The 19,490-nt window shown below is 46.0% G+C and overlaps 1 protein-coding gene across 2 annotated transcripts in view; it reads left to right on the top strand.

The window, feature by feature from the left end:
* Window positions 1-17,252, top strand: part of SHTN1 (shootin 1) — a 96,490-nt gene extending 79,238 nt beyond the window's left edge. Inside the window, exons 16-17 of one of the 2 annotated variants that reach the window (XM_004579789.3) lie at window positions 1,594-1,786; window positions 16,937-17,252. In XM_004579789.3, coding sequence (XP_004579846.2) covers window positions 1,594-1,786; window positions 16,937-17,159 — 416 coding nt within the window. In that variant the 3' untranslated portion in view covers window positions 17,160-17,252. The remainder of the gene's footprint in view (window positions 1-1,593; window positions 1,787-16,936) is intronic. The other variant, XM_058671366.1, reaches the window with a different exon arrangement.
* Window positions 17,253-19,490: the final 2,238 nt, after the last annotated feature.

Below are 19,490 nucleotides of genomic sequence, written 5' to 3'. Positions count from 1 at the left end.
ACTCAGAGAGCTCAGCTGCCTGGCACAGGTGGGGTTATAGAGATGAGGGGCTGGGGCGTCTGTGCACAGATTCATGTAGGTCTCTAAGAGGACCCCCTCTTCCCACACACACAGGGTAGCTCATGAGGAAGTGAGTATGAGGACCTGGGTGGAAGGGGCAGCAGGGGTTGGCAGAGCTCACGTTCAGGTTAGTGGGGAGCCAGGCACTTTTTCTTCTGTGTCTAACTGACACTTCTTTGTTCCACCTGGCTGTGTGGCCTCGCAGACTGATTGTCTCAGAGAGCCAAGGGCCTCTCTGGCACCTTAACAAAGGTGCCTCCACCCTGCTCTTGAACAGTGTGCGTTTTTCTTTGTTTCTTCTCCTCTGTGAGGAAATGAGCTCCGGGTTCTCCCTCCTTCGCAGTGGCTCCAGCCATGGAGCAACGGTGTGTCGATGTGTACAGACGTGTTGCTTCCCAGAGGGAGGAACTGCTGGGTGCTCCCGGCCATGTGTGGTCAGCAGTTAGCCAGAGGCAGACACAGGCTTGTCAGAGGCACGTCTTGTATCCAACTGCATACTGAAACTCAGGAGCTAGTTTCCTGATCTCTCTACCCTTTCCACAGGTAGGAGGAAAAGGCTTGTTTAACCAGAAGATTCACAGCCGAAATGTGATGTCCCAAGGTCGTCTGCCCAGGAGGTGGAGATGAGACACAAAGTCAGGTGCTCACACTGTGTGCTCCTTCGGCTCCAGTTTTGGAAACTAGTGTTCAGTTTGCATGCCTTCTGAGATTTCAGGAAAGGTACACCAGAATCTTGAGAAGAAAAGTTACTGGAAAAAAATATATATATATACATACACACACATATTTTGTAACCAAAGATAGGAAGAAGAAGACAACAATTTATGATAAGACTTAGCTTCAGTGCCTTGAATGTTTGGGTTGATAGGCCAGGAATGTCAATAACAGGCCCTATTGCGGTTTTTAAATCCTGTCACAAACAGCAAGAAAGTCCAAAAGGCAAACAGTCCAACTTCTTGCCACTTGGTTTTTATAATCCTGTGTCCATATTTTAAGAGGAAATAAATCCACTTACTTCTCATTCACATTAAAATGAAAATGTTCATAAAAGCTATTGAATACTCAAGAAGCCTTCGTGAGCCTTTTTTTTTTTTTAAAGAGCCTTTTGATATTGTTCCATTTCTTGTTTAAAACACAGAGCTGAATTTTGGGAAGAATTAAGTCGAGGGGAGAGACCATAAAGGCCTATGGTTCAACAAGGGCCATCCACCAGCCCTGCTCTGGGTGTTGCGGAGGTCTCTGGCCGGGGAGGGGGCTGTGGCCGTGGGATTTGCATTCTCTTAAAGGTCTGTGTGCGGTTCTCAGTGTGGTCATCACGCCTTGAAAGGCAGCAGACCCGTTGACACAGAGCAGGCTCCCAGTGGGGACATTCTACAGCCTGCTCTTGAAGTTAAAAACAAGACGAAGCACAAAACCTTGGCCTTTTCCCCGCTTGAGAGGTTTTTTTTTTCCCTAGTTAATCTGTTCTTTCAGTGCCATGTCTGTAAGCATCGTGCAGAGTTATTAAACTTGAGGTATGTGTTTGGTTTTAAGGTCCGAGCGGGATATTAGCCACCTCAGAGTCCAAATCCATGCCCGTGTTGGGTTCTGTATCCAGTGTATCAAAAACAGCCTTGAACAAGAAAACTCTGGAGGCAGAATTCAACAGCCCGTCCCCCCAAACACCTGACACAGGTGAGGGGCCCCGTAAATTGGAAGGATGCGCAAGTTCCAAGGTTACGCTTGAGTAAGTAACAATACTGTTTACTAAGTAGTGTGTAGCAGAATCCCTAACAACTAACTTGTATGTCTCTTTGGTTTGTTTCTCTTTGGCGGGATTGTGGTTTGGACCAACCAGCATGTAGTTCTTCTTTCTTTCCATGAGCCGACTTTCGGTCCTAGTCTCTTCTCTTAAGGATCTGCTTCAGTTCCAAAGCAAATGCCCCAGAAGAAGAGAATCCGTTCCCCCCAACTGGTTTGGCACTCCAGTTCTGCAAAGACTTGACCTGGAATGATCTTCAGGCTGCTTCACCATGTCATACCCGTGCCTTAGTGGTTCATGCACGGTTGAAGAAGATGCCAGATCTTTGTGAGGCTACTTGGAAGGGTGTGTGTTTGCAACCCCATCTTCCAGTCCTCAAAGATGTGCCTTCCTGCTAAGAGTACAGACATGCTGTGCACGCTTCTCTCTGTAGGCTCGCTTCCAAGGGGCACTTTGCCCAAGAATGAGTCCTGTGTGTTGACTGTCACAGTCGCACCTGGTACAGGGTCCAGTTGTTGGATAGCAATGGCAGGCTGTTTTTGATGTTAGTTTGATCTTGGTTTTCTTGCTAGAATGTCAGCCAGTCTGTCACTTAAAGAAGGCAAATCATATCAGCCAGATAGAATCACGGCTCATTGAACCTCTGATTTCCTGTTCTAGCTAGAAAAAGAATTCTCTCTCTCTTTTTTTTTAAGCTCTACCTGTCTTGGTTGAAAAGGTGAAACCTGGGCAAATGAAGTTGAAATTCAATTTGGATCTATTTTTGCTAACTGGTGTTTTCTTCCTGTCTTGCATTTCTCTTCTTGGTACTATTAACATTTTCCCCCTCTTTGGAGATGAGTGGCCTTCTTTGCTGATTTAGAGTTTTATCTAATTTCATTGTGTTTAAAAGCGCATTTTCTCCTGTGGTCATGTGCTTCCTTTCCTTTGACGGGAGTCATTTGCACGGTTCTAACAGAAAGATGATCTATACTCATTCTTCAGCTTCCCTATTAAGTTTGCTTAACACCTAATTTGACATCAACAATCTGGCTACATTTGAACCAATATCCAGACACAAAAGCAATTTGGCTGAGACAAGTTAGTTTCTCAGAAACGCTTCAGTGTGTGTGTATAGATTTTTTTTCCTTTTACCGTTTTACACAGATAATCTTAATCAGAAAATACTGCAACTCCTTCCTCCTTTTGTCTGCCTTTTATTCTGCAAAAGTAAGTGGAAATTACATTTCCAAGAAAGGAAATGAAATAATTGCAGGCCCAAGGTCTGCAAAATGTGTGCTGAATTGACAGTGAAAAGGATCCGTGTGTTGACAGACGCGGTTGTTAGATGCCATAAAGGCCGATGTGAAGCTCAATTTATTTCTCATCCTGCTTGTTCAATGACTGCTTAAGAGACACATTCCAATTTAATTTATCTACTTAAAGCACTAATGCAAACACGGTGGGCTGCTGTATTAACTTCTAAACTTTGTAACCCAGTCCTTTATAATTCAGTTCTTGACATCCGTTAGCCAAAATAACTCATGCCCTAGATTTGCATATTAACAGTCAGGTCAGAGCGCCCTTCCGAGTGGTGTCCTCTGTAAGAACAGGCAGATCAACCACGTGCATGGCTCTCAGGTCTGTGGGCAGCATGGTGAATCGCCTCACTCCAGGGTGCTTTGTAAGGATTGAGACTTTCACTCTCACGTAGTAGTTACCTGCTAGTTTTCAGAGTAAACGCTTGCAGTCCTTAGCATGATCCTCTGACACCAGCCTGGCCACCGGAGGTCCAGAGGGTTGTCCCTGGCCTCTTCCTGGCTGACTACCAAGTTCACTGTGGTGCGCTAACCGTGAGGTGGAGGCAGATGCATTGTCCAGCCTCACAGACGGGAATTGTCAGAGCACATCAGAGGCAGCTCAGCAATTAGACAGCAACCGGAGATGGTGCTGGCATTCCAGCGCTCACACATGGGTTTTGATCTGTGTTGCTGTGCCCACGGTATTCAGATGGAACAAGGAATCAAGGTCCAGAGAGAATGGCCTCTAAGACATACATTATTGCCGACACATGCTCAGCCTTGCTCGTCTGGCCTGTGCTTTGGCATCTCTGGCTAGGTTCCCGTGACTGTGTGACTCGACCCTCCTCCTCCATCACTTACGTGCTCAAATGTCATCTCCCCCTAAGCTCTGATTTCCCTGAATCCTACTCCATTGTTCCCATAGCAGTTATTCTCTTTAAATATACCATAAAGTTATTTTATTTATCTTTCTTTTCTCTCTCTCTCTCCTCCTCTCCTGGACTTTCTCTGTTTTGTTCCCCGAGTGTATCTGAAAACAACCAAAAGCATTCCTGCCCCACAATCAGCTCTGCGTAAATACCCATTGGACAGATGAAAGAAGCAGCATGTGTTTAATATCAAACGCACCAGAACACACATTGGCTGAGCACCGAGCCACCACCGTGTCCCATTCTGTAACAGTCACACAGACAAGCTAGAAACCAGCACCCTAGGCAAGTGGGTTGGATTCTTTGGTATTTAAGACATTCTTTGAGGGTCCGGGAGTCCCTTGCATTCAGCTCAGGCACATATGTGCTGTCTACAACCCCTGTGCCTGCCCAAGTGAAAGTCTCCAAGATAGCTGAGCACCCAGACATAGCAGAAAGACCCAGCTAGGCTGGCTCACCTGTTGGGAAGGGCTTTACACGTGAAGAAGTGAACAAAGCCGTTCTTTGCATAAGCTCTTCACTTATCAAAAAATTAAGGATCTTCAGGCTACCCCTTCCCTGGAAAATTTCTTTTCCTCTTAATAAATTCCTAAAATTTATACTGTGCATACTACAAAAAAAATCAGTTATCTCTTGTTTGGTGAATTATAACGTTAGAGATATGGATTCATTTCCTAGAAATCTATGAGAAGGCAAGAGACGTTTTTAAATGCTTAATTACAAGGATTAATAAAAATTAATGTTCTTGTCAAGAGCATTTTTTTAAGAAAAAGAAAAGATAATCAGAGCTTGGGAAAGCCTAATTTGCCCAGTTTCTATTTTAATAATAGCTTTAGAAATGTTTGTGTCCTGTTAATTTTTCCTAGTAAGTATATACTAGTTAGTCGTAACATCATAAATCTCAATGAACTTGAATTTCATTGATTCTGATCTGTTACGGTTCAGGTGGGACTTATGCCCATAGTGTCCCTTCATGCTGTAAGAGATAAGAGATCTGCTGAGCCAAGGAGCGGCAGTGCCAACTGGATTTCTGCTTTGATGCTTGATCCTGTTCATCTAGATTAATCTGATGCTGGCAAGACACAGAGTCTTGGTATCAAGCCAACCAGTGGCTGTGAGGGTCAGCATGAGAGAGGGGAAAATCTTAAATTATGAGAATTTTAGAAGAAGCTGTCTTGTTGCCTTCAGACAGCCGACAGCTAGAAATAGGCTAACCAAGTGTTATGCAGGTCCAAAAACCACGAAGGGTTTTGCTTACATCTACAAAAGCCAGTAGATGAGAGCTGGAAGGAACGTGGAGACTTACGGTCAGTTCTCTAACCCAGCGCCTCAGCACATCCCACAGGGCAGCAAACAGTGTCCCCTGTGTCCAGGACATGGGCTCTCCAGTGAGACCAGGGCTGCAACCTTGGTGTGCACTTCCGGTTACTCACCCAAGGTCTCATAGGTAACGGTGGTGTGTGACTTGGTTCCCTCAAGTGTTCCTGAGAGGTAGTAACACCTGCCTCGTAGGCTTGTTGTGCAAGTTAGAGACTGTTAGAAATAAGTCAGTAAAATTCCTCCCTGTCTGATGTTAACCTTTAATGCTGGGGTAATGGATAGTCACGTGCACAAATTAGAGTTGCAAGTTAAGTACTGGGCACCAGGTAATTTTGAACAAAGAATTTGACAGTTCTGTTTTTTTTTCTTTTTGTTGTGTTTCTTCTCATCTAAAACCAAGGCCAATAGATTGGGCAGTCTCCAGAATCCCTTTCAGCTCTCTTTAGAACTCCAGTAATTCCTAACAAATGTGGTTATTTGGTAAGGAAGTTCACAGTTAGGATAAGGAATAGGAGGTAGGTCCATGTTTCTTGTTTGCAGCATGTCTGTTAGTATGGGTTCACTGTAAAATACACACAGATCCAGAGATAGAAAATACCTTTCAAAATGCATAATCAGAACTTTGAGCACAGCATTCTTAGGGGTTAGCATACCCACACCGGCCCTGTCACCAGTGCCCCATTTGGGGTAGAGATACGTGATCAGAGAGGAAATACGTCGAGCAGTTGTCCCTTTACTTTAATTTTAGAATGAAGGAAGAGGATGATGTGAAGGCAAGAGGCCACTGTACTGGTTCTGAAGAGCATTGCTATCAGTCCTTACTCAGGAGAACAATGGTGTGACCCATGTTAGTCACTGCATGCTCAGTCTCTTTCCAAATGACTTAGTTTTTGGAAAGTAAATTAAGATTTTGGAAATGGGGCTCCACTGATGACCATCACAGAAGGTGTGACATAGAATTGGGATGTGCCCCCCAAGCACATGTGCAACAGGGGGTGCATTTGGTAGAGTCAAGTGGACACTAGTGGGTATCTTACATTTCTTCTCTCTCTCCTGCTATGCTGGCAAGTCCCACATTCACACATTCTGGGCCTAATAATCTAAGCAAGGAACAGGGAAACACAGTATGCTTAGGTGTGGGTGAACTTGTCTTCTAGTTTAATACTCTGTAGAGTTCCTGGGGGAAAAAAAAAGACAAAAGCATGTTAGCTCTATTATCAACAGAATAAGTCTGGTGTTACTGACTGATACAGGTGACATGAATTGGGGAAGATTTCAAAGAGTAAAGCCTACTACAAGATTTTATTGTATGCATGGCTTTACTTTTTAGTTAATACATCTTTCTAGTCTTCATCAGTGTGCTATTCATAATAAAAATAGTATCTGTTCAAGAGAAATGTCCTGAAAGAACTGTATGCCGCTTATAGAACATGTTGGCTGAGGAAACTATGCGTGATGGGACCAGCTTCCAGTTGGAGGCCTGAGGATTCAGGAATGTGGGTCTGTGATGCTTTGCTGCTATGACTGTATTTCACTGGCATTTATGGAGCCAGGTGTTTTCGTGTATTTTAATTATTCCAGACCTGTAGAGTGGACCTATCCCCATTGACAGGTCAGTGAGGCTGACTGAGGTAAACCTATTAATTGGATTAGATGGTATTATTTAAATATTCATTTACTCAAGAGACAGAAAGAAAGAGAGACTCCTATTCACTGGTTCACTTCACAAATGCCCTCGTTGGCTAGGAGTGGGGACTGAAGCTGGGAGTCAGAAACTGTCTCTCGCATCAGAGGCCGGGACCCAACTTGAGCCATCATGGCGGTCGGCCACGATCCATGTTAGCAGGAATCTAGAGTTAGGAGGGGAGCTGGGCATCAAATCTAGGCACTTCAATGTGAGCTGTTGGGTATCCTGGCCAGTGTCTTAGCTGCTAGGCTAAATGCTTGCGCCTTTTTGCATTTGATCCCTTTTGTTATGTCTCTAAGACTCATACTTTCTGAGCTATAACATACTGTGTTCATGTGCTAAGGGCTTAGGAAAAGAGAATGATAAGATTTCTTCTGGAGAAAACAGTGATTCTGCAGTTAAGTTACTCCCTTGATCCCATGAACCTCACCTTCTGTCTCTCCAACCCTGTATACCAGTGGGCGTATCAAGTCTTTATTTTTTCACTGCCTTCTCAGCCGTAGCCTCAGCGATCAAGTGGGACTTTCTCAAGGGAAGAAAAGGTTAGTAGCCCAGGGTTCTGAAGAGGAGACTCAATCTGAATGAGCAAAAAAAGGTTTTAAAAATTCCTTTTGCAATGAAGTTCATAAAGGATTTCAAGTTGTATTGTCTTTTTAAAAAAGATTTATTTATTTTATTGGAACGGCAGATATACAGAGAGGAGGAGAGACAGAGAGGAGAATCTTCTGTCTGGTGGTTCATCCCCCAAGCGGTACAATGGCCAGAGCTGAGCCAATTCAAAGTCAGGATCCAGGAGCTTCTTCAGTCTCCCACATGGGTGCAGGGTCCCAAAGCTTTGGGCCATCCTAGACTGCTTTCCCAGGTCACAGGCAGGAAGCTGGAAAGGGAGTGGAGCAGACGGGATTGGAACCAGCATCCATGTGAGATCCTAGCCATGCAAGGCAAGGACTTCGGCCACTAGGCTACTGCTCTGGGCCCATGAAGTTGTGTTGTCTTTATATTTTACAATTATTTATGTGTGAGAGAGATAGAGATAGAAAGCTTCCATCCACTGGTTTACTTCTCAAGTGTCTGTAGTAGTCAGGTTTGGTCCAGGATGCAGGCAGGAGCCTGGAATTTGATCAGGGTCTCCCATAGAGCTGGCAGGATAACAGTATTTAGAGCCATCAGCTGGTACCTCCCAAGGTGCACATCAGAAGGAAGATGGGTTGGAAATGACAGGTTAGGAATTGAACCCAGAGGACTTGAACCCAGGAACTCTGACATAGCATGTGGGAACACCAAGTGGTATCTTATCTTTTCCAAGATTAATTTATTTTAAATATTTACAGAGAAAGAGGAAGAGACTTACAGAGCAAGAGAGAATCTTCCTTCTGGTTCATTCAGCAGCTATAGCTAGGCCAGGCCAGAGCCAGGAGCAAGAGTTTCATCCAGGTCTTCCATGTAGTACAGGGACCAAAGCACTTGGGCTATCTTCTCCTGCTTTGCCATATGTATGAGCAGGGAGCTAGCTTGGAAGGGAGCAGCTGGGAATCAAATTGGCACCTGGTGTTACAGGCAGAGGCTTAACTTGCTACGTCACAGTGCTGAACCTCCAGTGGTATCAACCACTGAGCCAAATTCTCACCCCAAGCAAAAAGTCTGATGTTATTTGGAAAGAAACTGTTGTAATGTTTTCTTTGGTTTTGTGCTAAATGTCCTAAAAGGGATGTGTTTCAAAATCAACAATGGAAATCTTAAGACCAGCCTAAGTTACTTGAGTCTTCAGTATTAACTTTATTTATACATTTTAAGTTTTATTGGGTATTCCAGTCATGTGAAAGAACAATTTATTCCCAGAAGTCAATTATGAGGGCTCTTTGAAAAGTTTGTGGAGCATATGTGTTACGAGAAAGCTGCATTGATTTCAAAATTTTATTGTAGCAAAATAAACCTATCTTTTCACTGTATTTTTCCATGAACTTTTTAAAGTCATTTCATACCCACCTCTAATCACTGAGTTAAATACTTTACTAAATAATATATAACATGGTAATAGAAAGGTAGATTACATCAGCTCCATGATTTTTTCAAAACACATTCTAAAGCACTAAATAGATTGTATTGCATCTGCTTTATGCTGTTTATTTCTTTCTTTTTTTTTTAAAGATCTATTTTTGTGGGAAAGGCAGAGTGACAGAGAGAGAGAAACAGAGAAAGATATTCCATCCACTTGTTACCAGTGAAGCCCTGGTGGATTCTTCCATCAGCTTAGTATAAAAACCACAAGCCAGAAAAGAAGTACAAGTTTAACAGACTCTTTATTCAAAGCAAAGGACAGGAAGGCACAGGGAAGTGGACTGTCCAACCAGACACTGGGTTTAGGGGAAACGGCTTGGGCTTCTTAAAGTTTTTTTCTCCTTTCTTTGAACATAGGGAGGGGCATAAGGGGACCCAGGTGTCTAGGCTGATAAAGAGGTGTCTTGAAGGAGACTATTCAAGTGACCATCATGTCCTGGGAGCTTACTTGTACCCTCAATTCCCTAGGTCCAGGCAGAGAAGAGGGAAACTCTTTGGCCTTGGCTGTCTTGGCAACTTCAAGGCCTTGTTTTGCACAGCCAGCCAATCTAGTATGGGCAGACAGTGAACTGTGAGATGGGGTCCAAGAATTGGGCACTCCTCTCTCTTCCTCCAAGGCCCTGGACCCAGCCTCATACTGGTTCACTCCTCAAATGGCCACAGTGGCTGGAGCTGAACCGATCCAGAGGTAGAACTCAGGATCCAGGAGCTTCTAATGGGGTTTCCCATGCATGTGCAGGGTCCCAAGGCTTTGGGCCATCCCCTGCTGCATTCCCAGGCCACAAGCAGGGAGCTGAATAGGAAAAGTGGAGCAGCCAGGATCATGCTTGGTCAGACACCAGTCTAGCCTATCAGTTGTCTTTGGTCTTCCAGTTTGAGGACATCTGATGCGGAGAGTTGGACTGTCAGTGTGGAACAAGCTGTGGGGCTCCCTGCCGGTCGCCAGAGGCCCCAGAGTGCTCGCTTGCCTCCTCTGCCTGACACCCTTGCCTGCTGCCCCGCATGGAGCTCTGCGCCTCTGTTCTCATCTGCAGAGAAGTAAGCACGCTCCCAGCAGATGCAGGACCGTCCTAGTTCCTCTGCTTAAGGACACCTGGTTGACGAGGGAGAACCCAGGGTATGGTTTGCACTGAGTTCTAGCTGGGTGTTTCCATGCAGTGGTTCTCAGCAAGGCTTTCCAGCAGCCATTGCTGGAGCCTGACCCAGTAACACCTCACTCGGGCGTCCAGCTCCGCTACCCTCCAAGTCCCCCATCACTTTCTTCTGAATGTCTTTTTAAACTGCCAGACAGGCAAGAGCCGTTGCTTTTTGTTTTAGGAAGTGCAAATAGGTCACATTCTAACCTAGAAGAGTTTTAAAAATACAACTACATAGCAATTATGGGACCTTCCATTTCAGTAGGAAAATACCCGGTTTCCAGTGAAACCATTTTTATTGTAATTTGCATTTAATTCCTAGATCTCTGGTGTCTCCAAATGCAGGTGACTTTTGACCTCACACGGACTTATTTTTGCAACAGTTCATCTTATTTGGGCCATTAACTAAATACCAAAGGGCAGCAGATAAAAGAGATTTAGATGTCTCTTGGTTGGTCAGACTAATCAGACATATGTATGAAAGGAAAAAAAAATCAAATTGCCTCTCAGGTTTTGAATTAAAAAGTAAAATTGATTTTACAATTGCTTGACCTCTATCTGGTCTCTTCAGTTTTATTCATTATTTCCAGAGTGAAATTAATGTTGGGAAAAAATGGAGTGGGTAAGTCCTGTGTTCTGTGATTGGAGCTGGAGAAGCCCCTCCTTCCAAACATGTTAGCCAGTAAAATTGGGGTTATCAACTTGGCACACAGTGGCTCTCTCCAGCGTGAGACTCCCTTGAGCTTCCTCAAGGAAGGTAAAGGCTAACAGGTTTTTAATTCCCACCCCCCACCTTCCCCCACCTCTCTCTCTCTCTCTCTCTCTCTCTCTCTCTCTGTCTGCACCTCTGTGTGTGTGAGGGCTGGGGAGGCGGGGACAGGCGGGCACCCTTCCTGTACTTAGCCAGCAGGGCTCTGAAAAGAGACTCCTAGCTGACAGACCAACCTGCACAGGGCGGCCGCCTAATCTGATGCTCTTACACAATTAAAGGATTTGCCACTCTCTCCACACTGTAATCACCTCACGGCGCGGCATTGTTTGCGGGCACCGCAGGAAGCAGCTCTGCAGGGCGGAGCGCCGCCACAAAGGGTCTCCCTGTGCGCCCTCACATGGACAATTAAGTTTTAACAACAAAATTAGCAGAACAACTGGATGTTCTGGAAGTTGAGATCCTCTCCTCCCCTTGTCCGGTGGCCCCTACCCCTCAGGGGGCCTGACTGTAGTGCCCCGTCCCCTCCCCCCCCCCCCCCAGGCTGGCCAAGCGGGACTCACCAGTGCCCCAAGGGGCCTGCAGCAAAGCTTGGTTCTCTCAGCGGATTGCCCGCTAGCCTGAGCCAGCACCCAGGATTTTAGGAGACTTTGTACAAAATATTTCATTTCTGTTTAAAGAAGTAGGTTGCTTTGGGTACTTAGTGGTGTTTTAAAAGCCATTTTAAAGTAGTGTCTAGGGTGTTGGCGTTTCACGTGTGTAGAGGGGGAGTTTGGGTGGGTTGGTTGGTTTTATTGATTTGATCCAAATAGAAGTTGCTGGCAGGGTAAACGGGCCTAACTCCTGAAACCTGATGAACATGTTGCATTTGAAATATATTTTATCCTGCCATATACCAACGTGAAATGCGTCGAGTTGCCTTCTCTGACTTCTCCCAGTCTGAAGCACACAGTGCAGTAAATGGAAAGAAAAACTTGAAAATAGATTTGTAAATATTGTCCTGAGAAAACAGAAATTCAAGTATTTTGTGCACAACAACTTTATAAAGGAGCCATTGTAACTGTATATGTGCATATATACATATGCATGTGTGTGTGAATATGTGTGTATATATGATGAATTTTGTGGAAGACTATGCCTCCCACATTGTTTCTTGTGAATAACTCTAGTCTATTTATATCTGGGATCGAAATGGCTTTTCCATGATGGTTTAAAGTTGTGGAAACGTACGGAACTTACAGAAAGCTGAGAGAACAGCCCAAGAGCTGTGTTCCCATTACCTAGATCAACTGTTGTTCACGCATTGCATGGTTCATGGTGGTGGCTTTGCTGGGGAGACCCCCCAGTCCCTCCCTCTTCCTCTCCTGGTCTTCTGTGGGTGTCTGGGTGCTTTGGTACCTGCCTGCCTGAGCTGGCTTCTCAAGGAAACCACAGCTGAGCACGGCTGTGGCACTGGCTATTGTCACCTGTGTCACAGAAGCGCTCTCTGTGTTCCTGTGTTCCTGTGTTCCTCCCAGCGTCCTCAGGTGGATGTCACATTTTCAAGCACGGTGGTTTTGTTGCTTAACAATGTGTTTCTTATATATATAATTAGAAATTAAATGTTTCTCTCAAATGGAAACAGAACCAAATGGATAAACTTTATTTCTTCTTCTTAGCTACAATACAGCTTTAAAAGAGCAGAGCCAAGGGAATTGCGCTTTGCCCTGCCTTCATCGGCGGAACCATTACTTGAATGACTGACTGTAATCCCTGAGACAGTTGCACCTTAGGCCTGGAGCTTCATTTTGTGGAGTTTGGTGGAGGTGTGTTTTAAAAAGAAAAAAAAAAGCTCCCCAAAAACAGGGTTTCCCAAAGAAACCAGCAAGGCTGGGTCTGCTCTGGCTGTAACGCCACTGCTCCGGGCTGCCAGCTGGCTGTGAAGGAAGTGAGACCTCTCCTGTCTCCACCAGCGACACAGAAAGCCCACTTCCTCTCGGGGACTTTTCCCAGGAAACAACTTTCTAAAGACAGATTTAAATCTCCGTTTTCTGCCCTTGAAGGTGGCAAATATGATTGCGGTTTTATCCATTTCTGCTGTAAATGAAGCGAGTTCAGACCGTCCGGCTGTGCGTCATGGCTTGGACGGCTGCCACAGCCTAATGCGGACGCCCCACTGGGAGAGCAGAGAAGAGCTCCACTTCGATTCCCCCAGATTGTGTTAAATAGTCCAGCTGTTGGATTTGAAAGATGGTTACCTCAGAAGCGAAATAGAAATGAACTTGGCATTTATGCCTCGAGCCATTTTTACACTGTTTGGCAATCAGCTTTTCAGAGGCAGCATTTTATAAAATAACTCTCACTGCTTAAAAGTTTCATTCACTGTAATGTTCAGAGTGTCCCACCTTTATATTATCAGTAAAATTAAGCCTGAGTGATATGCAGAATTTGCATGAAATAAGCATTTCCCCCCGTTCATTTCATGAGCTCTGATTGTATTCAATTGAGCTCAGAACCATGTCGATTAGGGCTCTTTGGGGGCATTAGTTAATTTGAATTGCAGCCGAAATGTTAGCTAGAATGTTGTTGAATATAATTGGAACGTGGAAAGTTGATTTTGAAAGGAATTTCATTGAAGGCAAACAATGATTTGCTTTTTAAAAATTAGAACGCTACACTTTGGTCTCTTGTAACACGGTCTGAGAAATCAGTGAGTCTCTTTATCAAGTTCAGCTTCAGCCCAGCCATTTGCGATTGTTCTGATGCTGCTGGCGATGGTACAATTTGGGGTCCGGTCTTAACACCAGCAAGTGGCCTTGCCTGCCTGAGCCTTACAGTTGGGGTGATAGTTGGTGCCTCCTTAGAAGGGCATCCAAGGGGCACTTGGGCATCAGGCTTTCTAGAATGACATGAATTGGTACATTGCCTTCTAGCCTTTAATTTTGCCTTCCTGTGTTTGTGTTTCGCAATTGCCATTGAGCGCGTGGTCTAGAATGACGTGTGACGAGATCTATGTGAATGGTCATAAACAGCTACGGATTATTGTAGTAAGAAAAATGCAGTCATCAGAAAATCGAGATGCCGGCATTTGAGTCCTGTGCCATTAACCAGTTGTTTGCTGGCGGACAAATTGGACAAATCATCTTAATCACTCTTCTTGGAGTCTTCACGTGACAAGTGAAGAGGTTAGGTTAGTTCCAGGTGGGGATCCCTGGCAGGCTGAGCATCCCATGATTTTGATCTTTGTTGGCATCACCTAGAGAGCTCATCTATCACTGGCAGGCTTTGTGCGTACTGACGCTCGGTTCCTTATTGTGGTCACTGCTTTTATTTTATTTTCTTTTATTATTATTTTTTTTAATTAATGGTCACTGCTTTTAGATGCTGCGTCAAAGCAGAAGACAGCACGACCTCTTCCCTATGGGGTTTGTTCCACTTGAGCCTCTACCATTTCCACCTTGGGGAGAAGCTTTCCATAAAATTTTCTAGAAACTGCTCCCATGACTGCTACAAGTGAGTGCCTTGTGGGAGTGGCTGTACAATGAGACTGTGGAGGAAAGGCCCTCATTCCATGGGAGCCGTGGGTACTCCTCTCCCGCCCCATCAGGACCAGACCAGGTCAGAGCCGGAGGACAGAAGCTGGGGCTGATCTGGAGGAGTGGGCACTGGACAGCTGAAGCCTGCAGGGGAAACATTCAGAGAGAAAGTGGTCAGTACGCCTGCCCAGGTGGGCCTGGGGCATCACTCCTACTTCCGGACACTGCCTCTGGGAGATAGTGCCATGGGCATGGCAGGATCAGGGTGGCAGGAGCTCCTGGCCCTTGCTCTGGCTCTGCCACAGTCCCTCAGGAGCTGTGTGGGGCTGAGGCCAGGCTTGTCCCCTCAGCATGCCTCGCTGTCCTGTCTGCACATGGACAGGTCAGACTGCATGACTGTCCCAGTCCCCTCCTGCCTTGCCCCACTGGGATTCTAAGACAGTGGTCATTGTCCATGAGATGCAAAGAAATACGCCCTTTGCCTCTGGGTCAGCGATTAGGCAACAGATTCATCTGCACTTGAAATTTTTTGCTTCAGAATACACGAGGAGTTCTTTGAACACAGCCAGGTTGGTCGGGGGGTGGGAAGGGACTGCTTGGGCCTGACCATCTCAGGTTTCTGGGTTTTCAGTCCGCCTAACACCTAAGCAGTGCCATTGTGGAGCCCTGAGACCACTGCCTGAAGGTCATTAGTCCTCAGCTGGCGAAGACGCTTTTGCTAGGATGTGTTCACCAGCCCTCTACCTGCAGACACATGGGAAACTACCCTGGTGATTGTCCGGAGTAACGGAGGTTGGTATGAGCTGGGGTCATCTACCCAGAGTGGGAGGAACACCTCCTTTGCATGCTTCGAGCACACTGGCCTGCTTCCAGAGCAGCAGGCTCGGGGACCCACAACCGTGAAGCCAGACAGGTGGCTTGGCCCACAGGCTTGGTCGTAGCTTTTACCCTAACCCACGCTGGACTGTGGCTTCATTTCCTAGACCCCCTGGCCCATTTATTTCCAGTATAGAGTAAACCCCAGGAGAAATCTGGATGAGCTGTAGAAGGCAGATGTGAAGTCACAGACTTTTTAAAAGCTTTGCTAAGATGCTGAAGACCTGTGCAGGGCAGGCTCCTTTCAGCTTTGCGCCTTGTCCTGTTGTGGGCAGGCAGCTGGCTCAGTTCCTCCAACACTTTCTCCTGCCTGCAGCTTCTACAGATCCAGGGCCTGGTGCATGTGCAGCTCTACGGGAAGGGCTGCAGGGTCTCTGGTGGGCCGTCTATGCCCTCAGGATTGGTGCCTGTGGGGGACAGATGCAGCTCTCGTCTGTCTGTGGCTTCTGCTGCTTGGTAGCTTTCCTTCCCAGCTGGCAAAATGGCTAAGTGCAGGTTCAGCCAGGGCTGGCTGCCCCTAGCACCTAAGGGATGATTCCCATAGACAAATCCTTCCTGTCACACAGAGGTTCTGCTTCTCCAGTCACAGGCTTTTACCCTGGTGGCCCGGGTCAGAGAGGGTCCAACCTGGGACCTACCAGGGGAGAAGTGGTGTCTTTGCCAAAGTAGATGGGCAGCTTCCTGGTGGCTTCTGATGAGGAGGCAGAAATTAAGGGCTTTTCTCAGCCCAGCACTGTCCTTCCAGCCTCCTGATAACCAGCCTGTGCTTTCCCTAATGCCACAGAAGGCTGAGCTACTAGGATGACATGCAGGTTACATGGTTCCATCGCCCCATAGCCACAGCAAGCAGCATCACTTGGGCAGAGCTCATGGGGCTGGTCTTGAGACCAGCATAGATAGAGCCACTGGGAACGAGGCATTCAGGGCCCTTTCTCTGCAGCTGACCCTCTGTTGACTTTGTTGTAAAAGAGAGACTTCCCCTCCTGCTCTCACCAGCACCCTGCTTGCTCCCCATTCACACTGAGCCCTCCACAGCGCTAATGTCCACTCATTTCATTTCCTCCTCTAAAGGGTTTGTGTGAGGTGCTGGGGTGGAGTTGCAGACACAGCCAGGCAGCCTAGTGACCTGTGGTAAGTTGAGTGAGGGAGAGGTGCAAGTTTGGTTAAGCGATGCAGGCAGATCCTGGCTGCCAAGGGTGCCTTCCCCTTCTCCAGGCTGCAGACTCACAGCTCATATGCAAGCAGCTGCAGCCTGGGGTATGAGGGAAGGAGGCTGATGGATCATTGAGGCCAGGCAGGCAGAGAGAACCATGGTGAACTCCCGAGGTTCGCACTTGCCAAGAAGATCATTCAGGCAAGCAGGTAGGTGCATTTGGTTCTCTCATAACTTCTGCAGTTAACTGCTCTGACCTTTCCTGCCTTTCTTCTGTCCTTGCGCTTCTTAATTTATAATCTGATAGCTTCTTTGTTATTTTTTGGGAAATGGCTGGCATCACACCGCTATGTGCTTGTTGATTAGACTTAGAACCCTGGGCTTTCGTTATTGTTGTTGATCTGAATCCAGTAGTGTGAAAGACACGTCTTTGCTCTCTTCTTATTTTTCTGTGTCACTCTCCATCCCTTAGGCCTCCCAGTAGCGTTGGATACAGGAGAAAGTACATTGGCGGTGAAAATGACGCTGAAGCAGTTGTAGTTTTAGATCCCGTTTCCTCACATGAACCCCATACCAAAGACCAGGTCGCTGAACAAGAGCCAACTCCATGCAAGGAGGACGGAGGCGAAACAAAAGCAGAACACAAAGACGGCAGCACCGAAAAACTGAGGGAGACGGACAGCTCCAGCTGCTGACGCGTCTCCCAGAAGGCTGACACTTCGGAGGTCGTTTTCATGAAGCACACGACTCGCTGTGGCGTGGGCCAGGGCTGCAGATGCTGCTGCAGCCACTGCCCTCACAATATGTATTCTTTCCCAGTGTCACTTTGTAAGTAGCAACTATAAACATAAGTAAGCTTAAGTTTAGCAAGATGCACATTCTGTTTTCTCATTTTGTTTTGCAGTTCATAGGGATAAGGTTTTTCCTGGTTTACTGTCTCCAGTATGACTTTTTTCAGAAGGTTCCAGGCAGCTCAGCTGCTGACTGATCCTTTAGGAAATGTGCATACCACTCATGATGTCATGTGATGCCCAAAGTCCAGATGCAGGCAGGCACCTGGAGGAGCAGAGCTGCCCGGGTCAACCTGGTCAGGGAAGCTCTTGTCTCCTCGTGCGTGCAGCAAGAGCCAGGACACCTGAGCTGTTTTCTCTAGTGGACCGAGAGAACACTCAGGAGCTGGCCTCAAACTAGCTGTGGCATAGTTTGTCTTCATTACACAAATTGTTGACCATTGGCTGAAAAATACAAGCTACTGACCATGCCCCAAGCCTCCCAAGGACTTCAGTGGGACTGGCTGCTCTGGTGGCCTGAACCCAGGACCCAGGTCAAAGTCCAGACCTTGAATTTCACAATCATATTTTTGTAAACCCCGTGCTCAGAGTTCATTATGTTTTCCCATATACTGCTGTGGCACAAGGACCCCGTTTGACCCCAGTTCTTAAGTGCAGTGAAGGTGAATAGGTGAGTGACAAGCACTCATTTCCCTTGCTTCACTGCTGCTCAGCAGCACACAGCAGGCTTGTTTTGTTTTGTTTTGTTTTGGTGGTGTTTTTTTCTTTCTTTTTTTTTTTTTTTTTTAAGAAATTAAGTGGTAGTTAGTCTCTAAAAACTACAATGTCCAGGCTACTACAGTGAATACATAGAAATATAATCAGGGATTTTAAAAAAGAAAAACTTATGCAGCTTTTCACAGTTGATTGTTTCAAAATTGATGTTTATTTAAAATAAGTGGTAATGTATTTGAATGCACTTTTTATGACAATGATTCAGTCACAGTAATTTTACTATTAAAGAAAGTAAAAGGTTTAGTTTTGTTAGCATGACTCAGCATGTAACTGTCAGGTGTTTCTCACCTAAGGGTAAAAGAAAACGATAGTAGCAGTAGTTGTAGTGTATTGTATTTTTGCACGTATGCTAAGCGTAGGCTTGAAGAGGTGGGTGGGCAAGTGGAATGTACTTCCTGACTTTGGAGATAATTGTCTTTCTGTGGGTTTGTTTTGCTTGATGATTTCCATGTTGTTCTGTAATGGTTTTTGCAGTGACTTACCCATTTAACTCATGGGGAATTAAAATGTAATGTTTTTCAACCTTGTTCTTCCCAACCGGAACAATACTGCTGTACGGGATACTAACTGCAGACCACACCGACTCACTTCAACATGTCCTGTTAGGCTGCACTTTCAACCCTCCTTCCCACAACTGATTAAAAAGAAAAAAAAAACTCCAATAGTTTCTCATTAAGGCTCAGTTGCTCTTATTGACATTTTGGGTTTAGTCTTCCACACCTGACCTTCTCTAACAGGAAGATTGCCTACGAATTGATACTTTGAGTAATTTTTAATAATTCACAAAATAGTTTGCTTCGAGGACTCTGGTTTCCTGTTCGTTTCTGCTCTGCTGTCTAGCCCCAGTCTGCCCGTGCTGTGTGCATCACGTACACCCTTAGCAATAGAAAAGCCCGCCCACAGCCTTTCCCGTAGTTCATCACAGATATCAACAAAATGATGTGGGTGTGAAAAGGCTCCCGGCTGTGGGGCGTGAGGTGAGAGCTGGAGGGCCCACGCTAAGTAACGGACATTTCAGAAGCCTTCCCACCTTGCTCCCTGTGCTTTAGCATGACCACAAAGAGGTATAAACGAACCAGGTAAGAATGTGTTGGGTGCAGGGCATTTGTTCTCCCGTGTCTGCCCCCACATCTCCCTGTGCAGTCCTGAGCAGGTTTCACCCTCTGGGGTAACACCATCAACAAAAGCAGCTGGTTCTGGGTTGGAAGACCTGGGAAGACCAGAGCTTGTATCTGGAAGGTGCATGCCTGGCTGTTGACATAATGTACACCACATGCGCATACAATTTAACAGTTGCATCCTGATGTGTTTCCTACAAATGGTTGTTTATTCCCCCCCTTTTTGGAAAGCTGATAGGTTGGGTCTCTATTGCTCCCGTTTTTCTGATACTGATGCATTTTTATCACGGGTACAGCAGTGCTACTTTGTTCTGTCTCAAAGTTTTCTTGTCTCTTTCTGGGA

This window comes from Ochotona princeps, chromosome 13 (genome assembly GCF_030435755.1).
Source record: "Ochotona princeps isolate mOchPri1 chromosome 13, mOchPri1.hap1, whole genome shotgun sequence".
NCBI classification, from domain to species: domain Eukaryota; kingdom Metazoa; phylum Chordata; class Mammalia; order Lagomorpha; family Ochotonidae; genus Ochotona; species Ochotona princeps.
The sequence above is the reverse complement of the archived record's forward strand: the minus strand, read 5'-3'. Positions and strand labels throughout refer to the sequence as shown.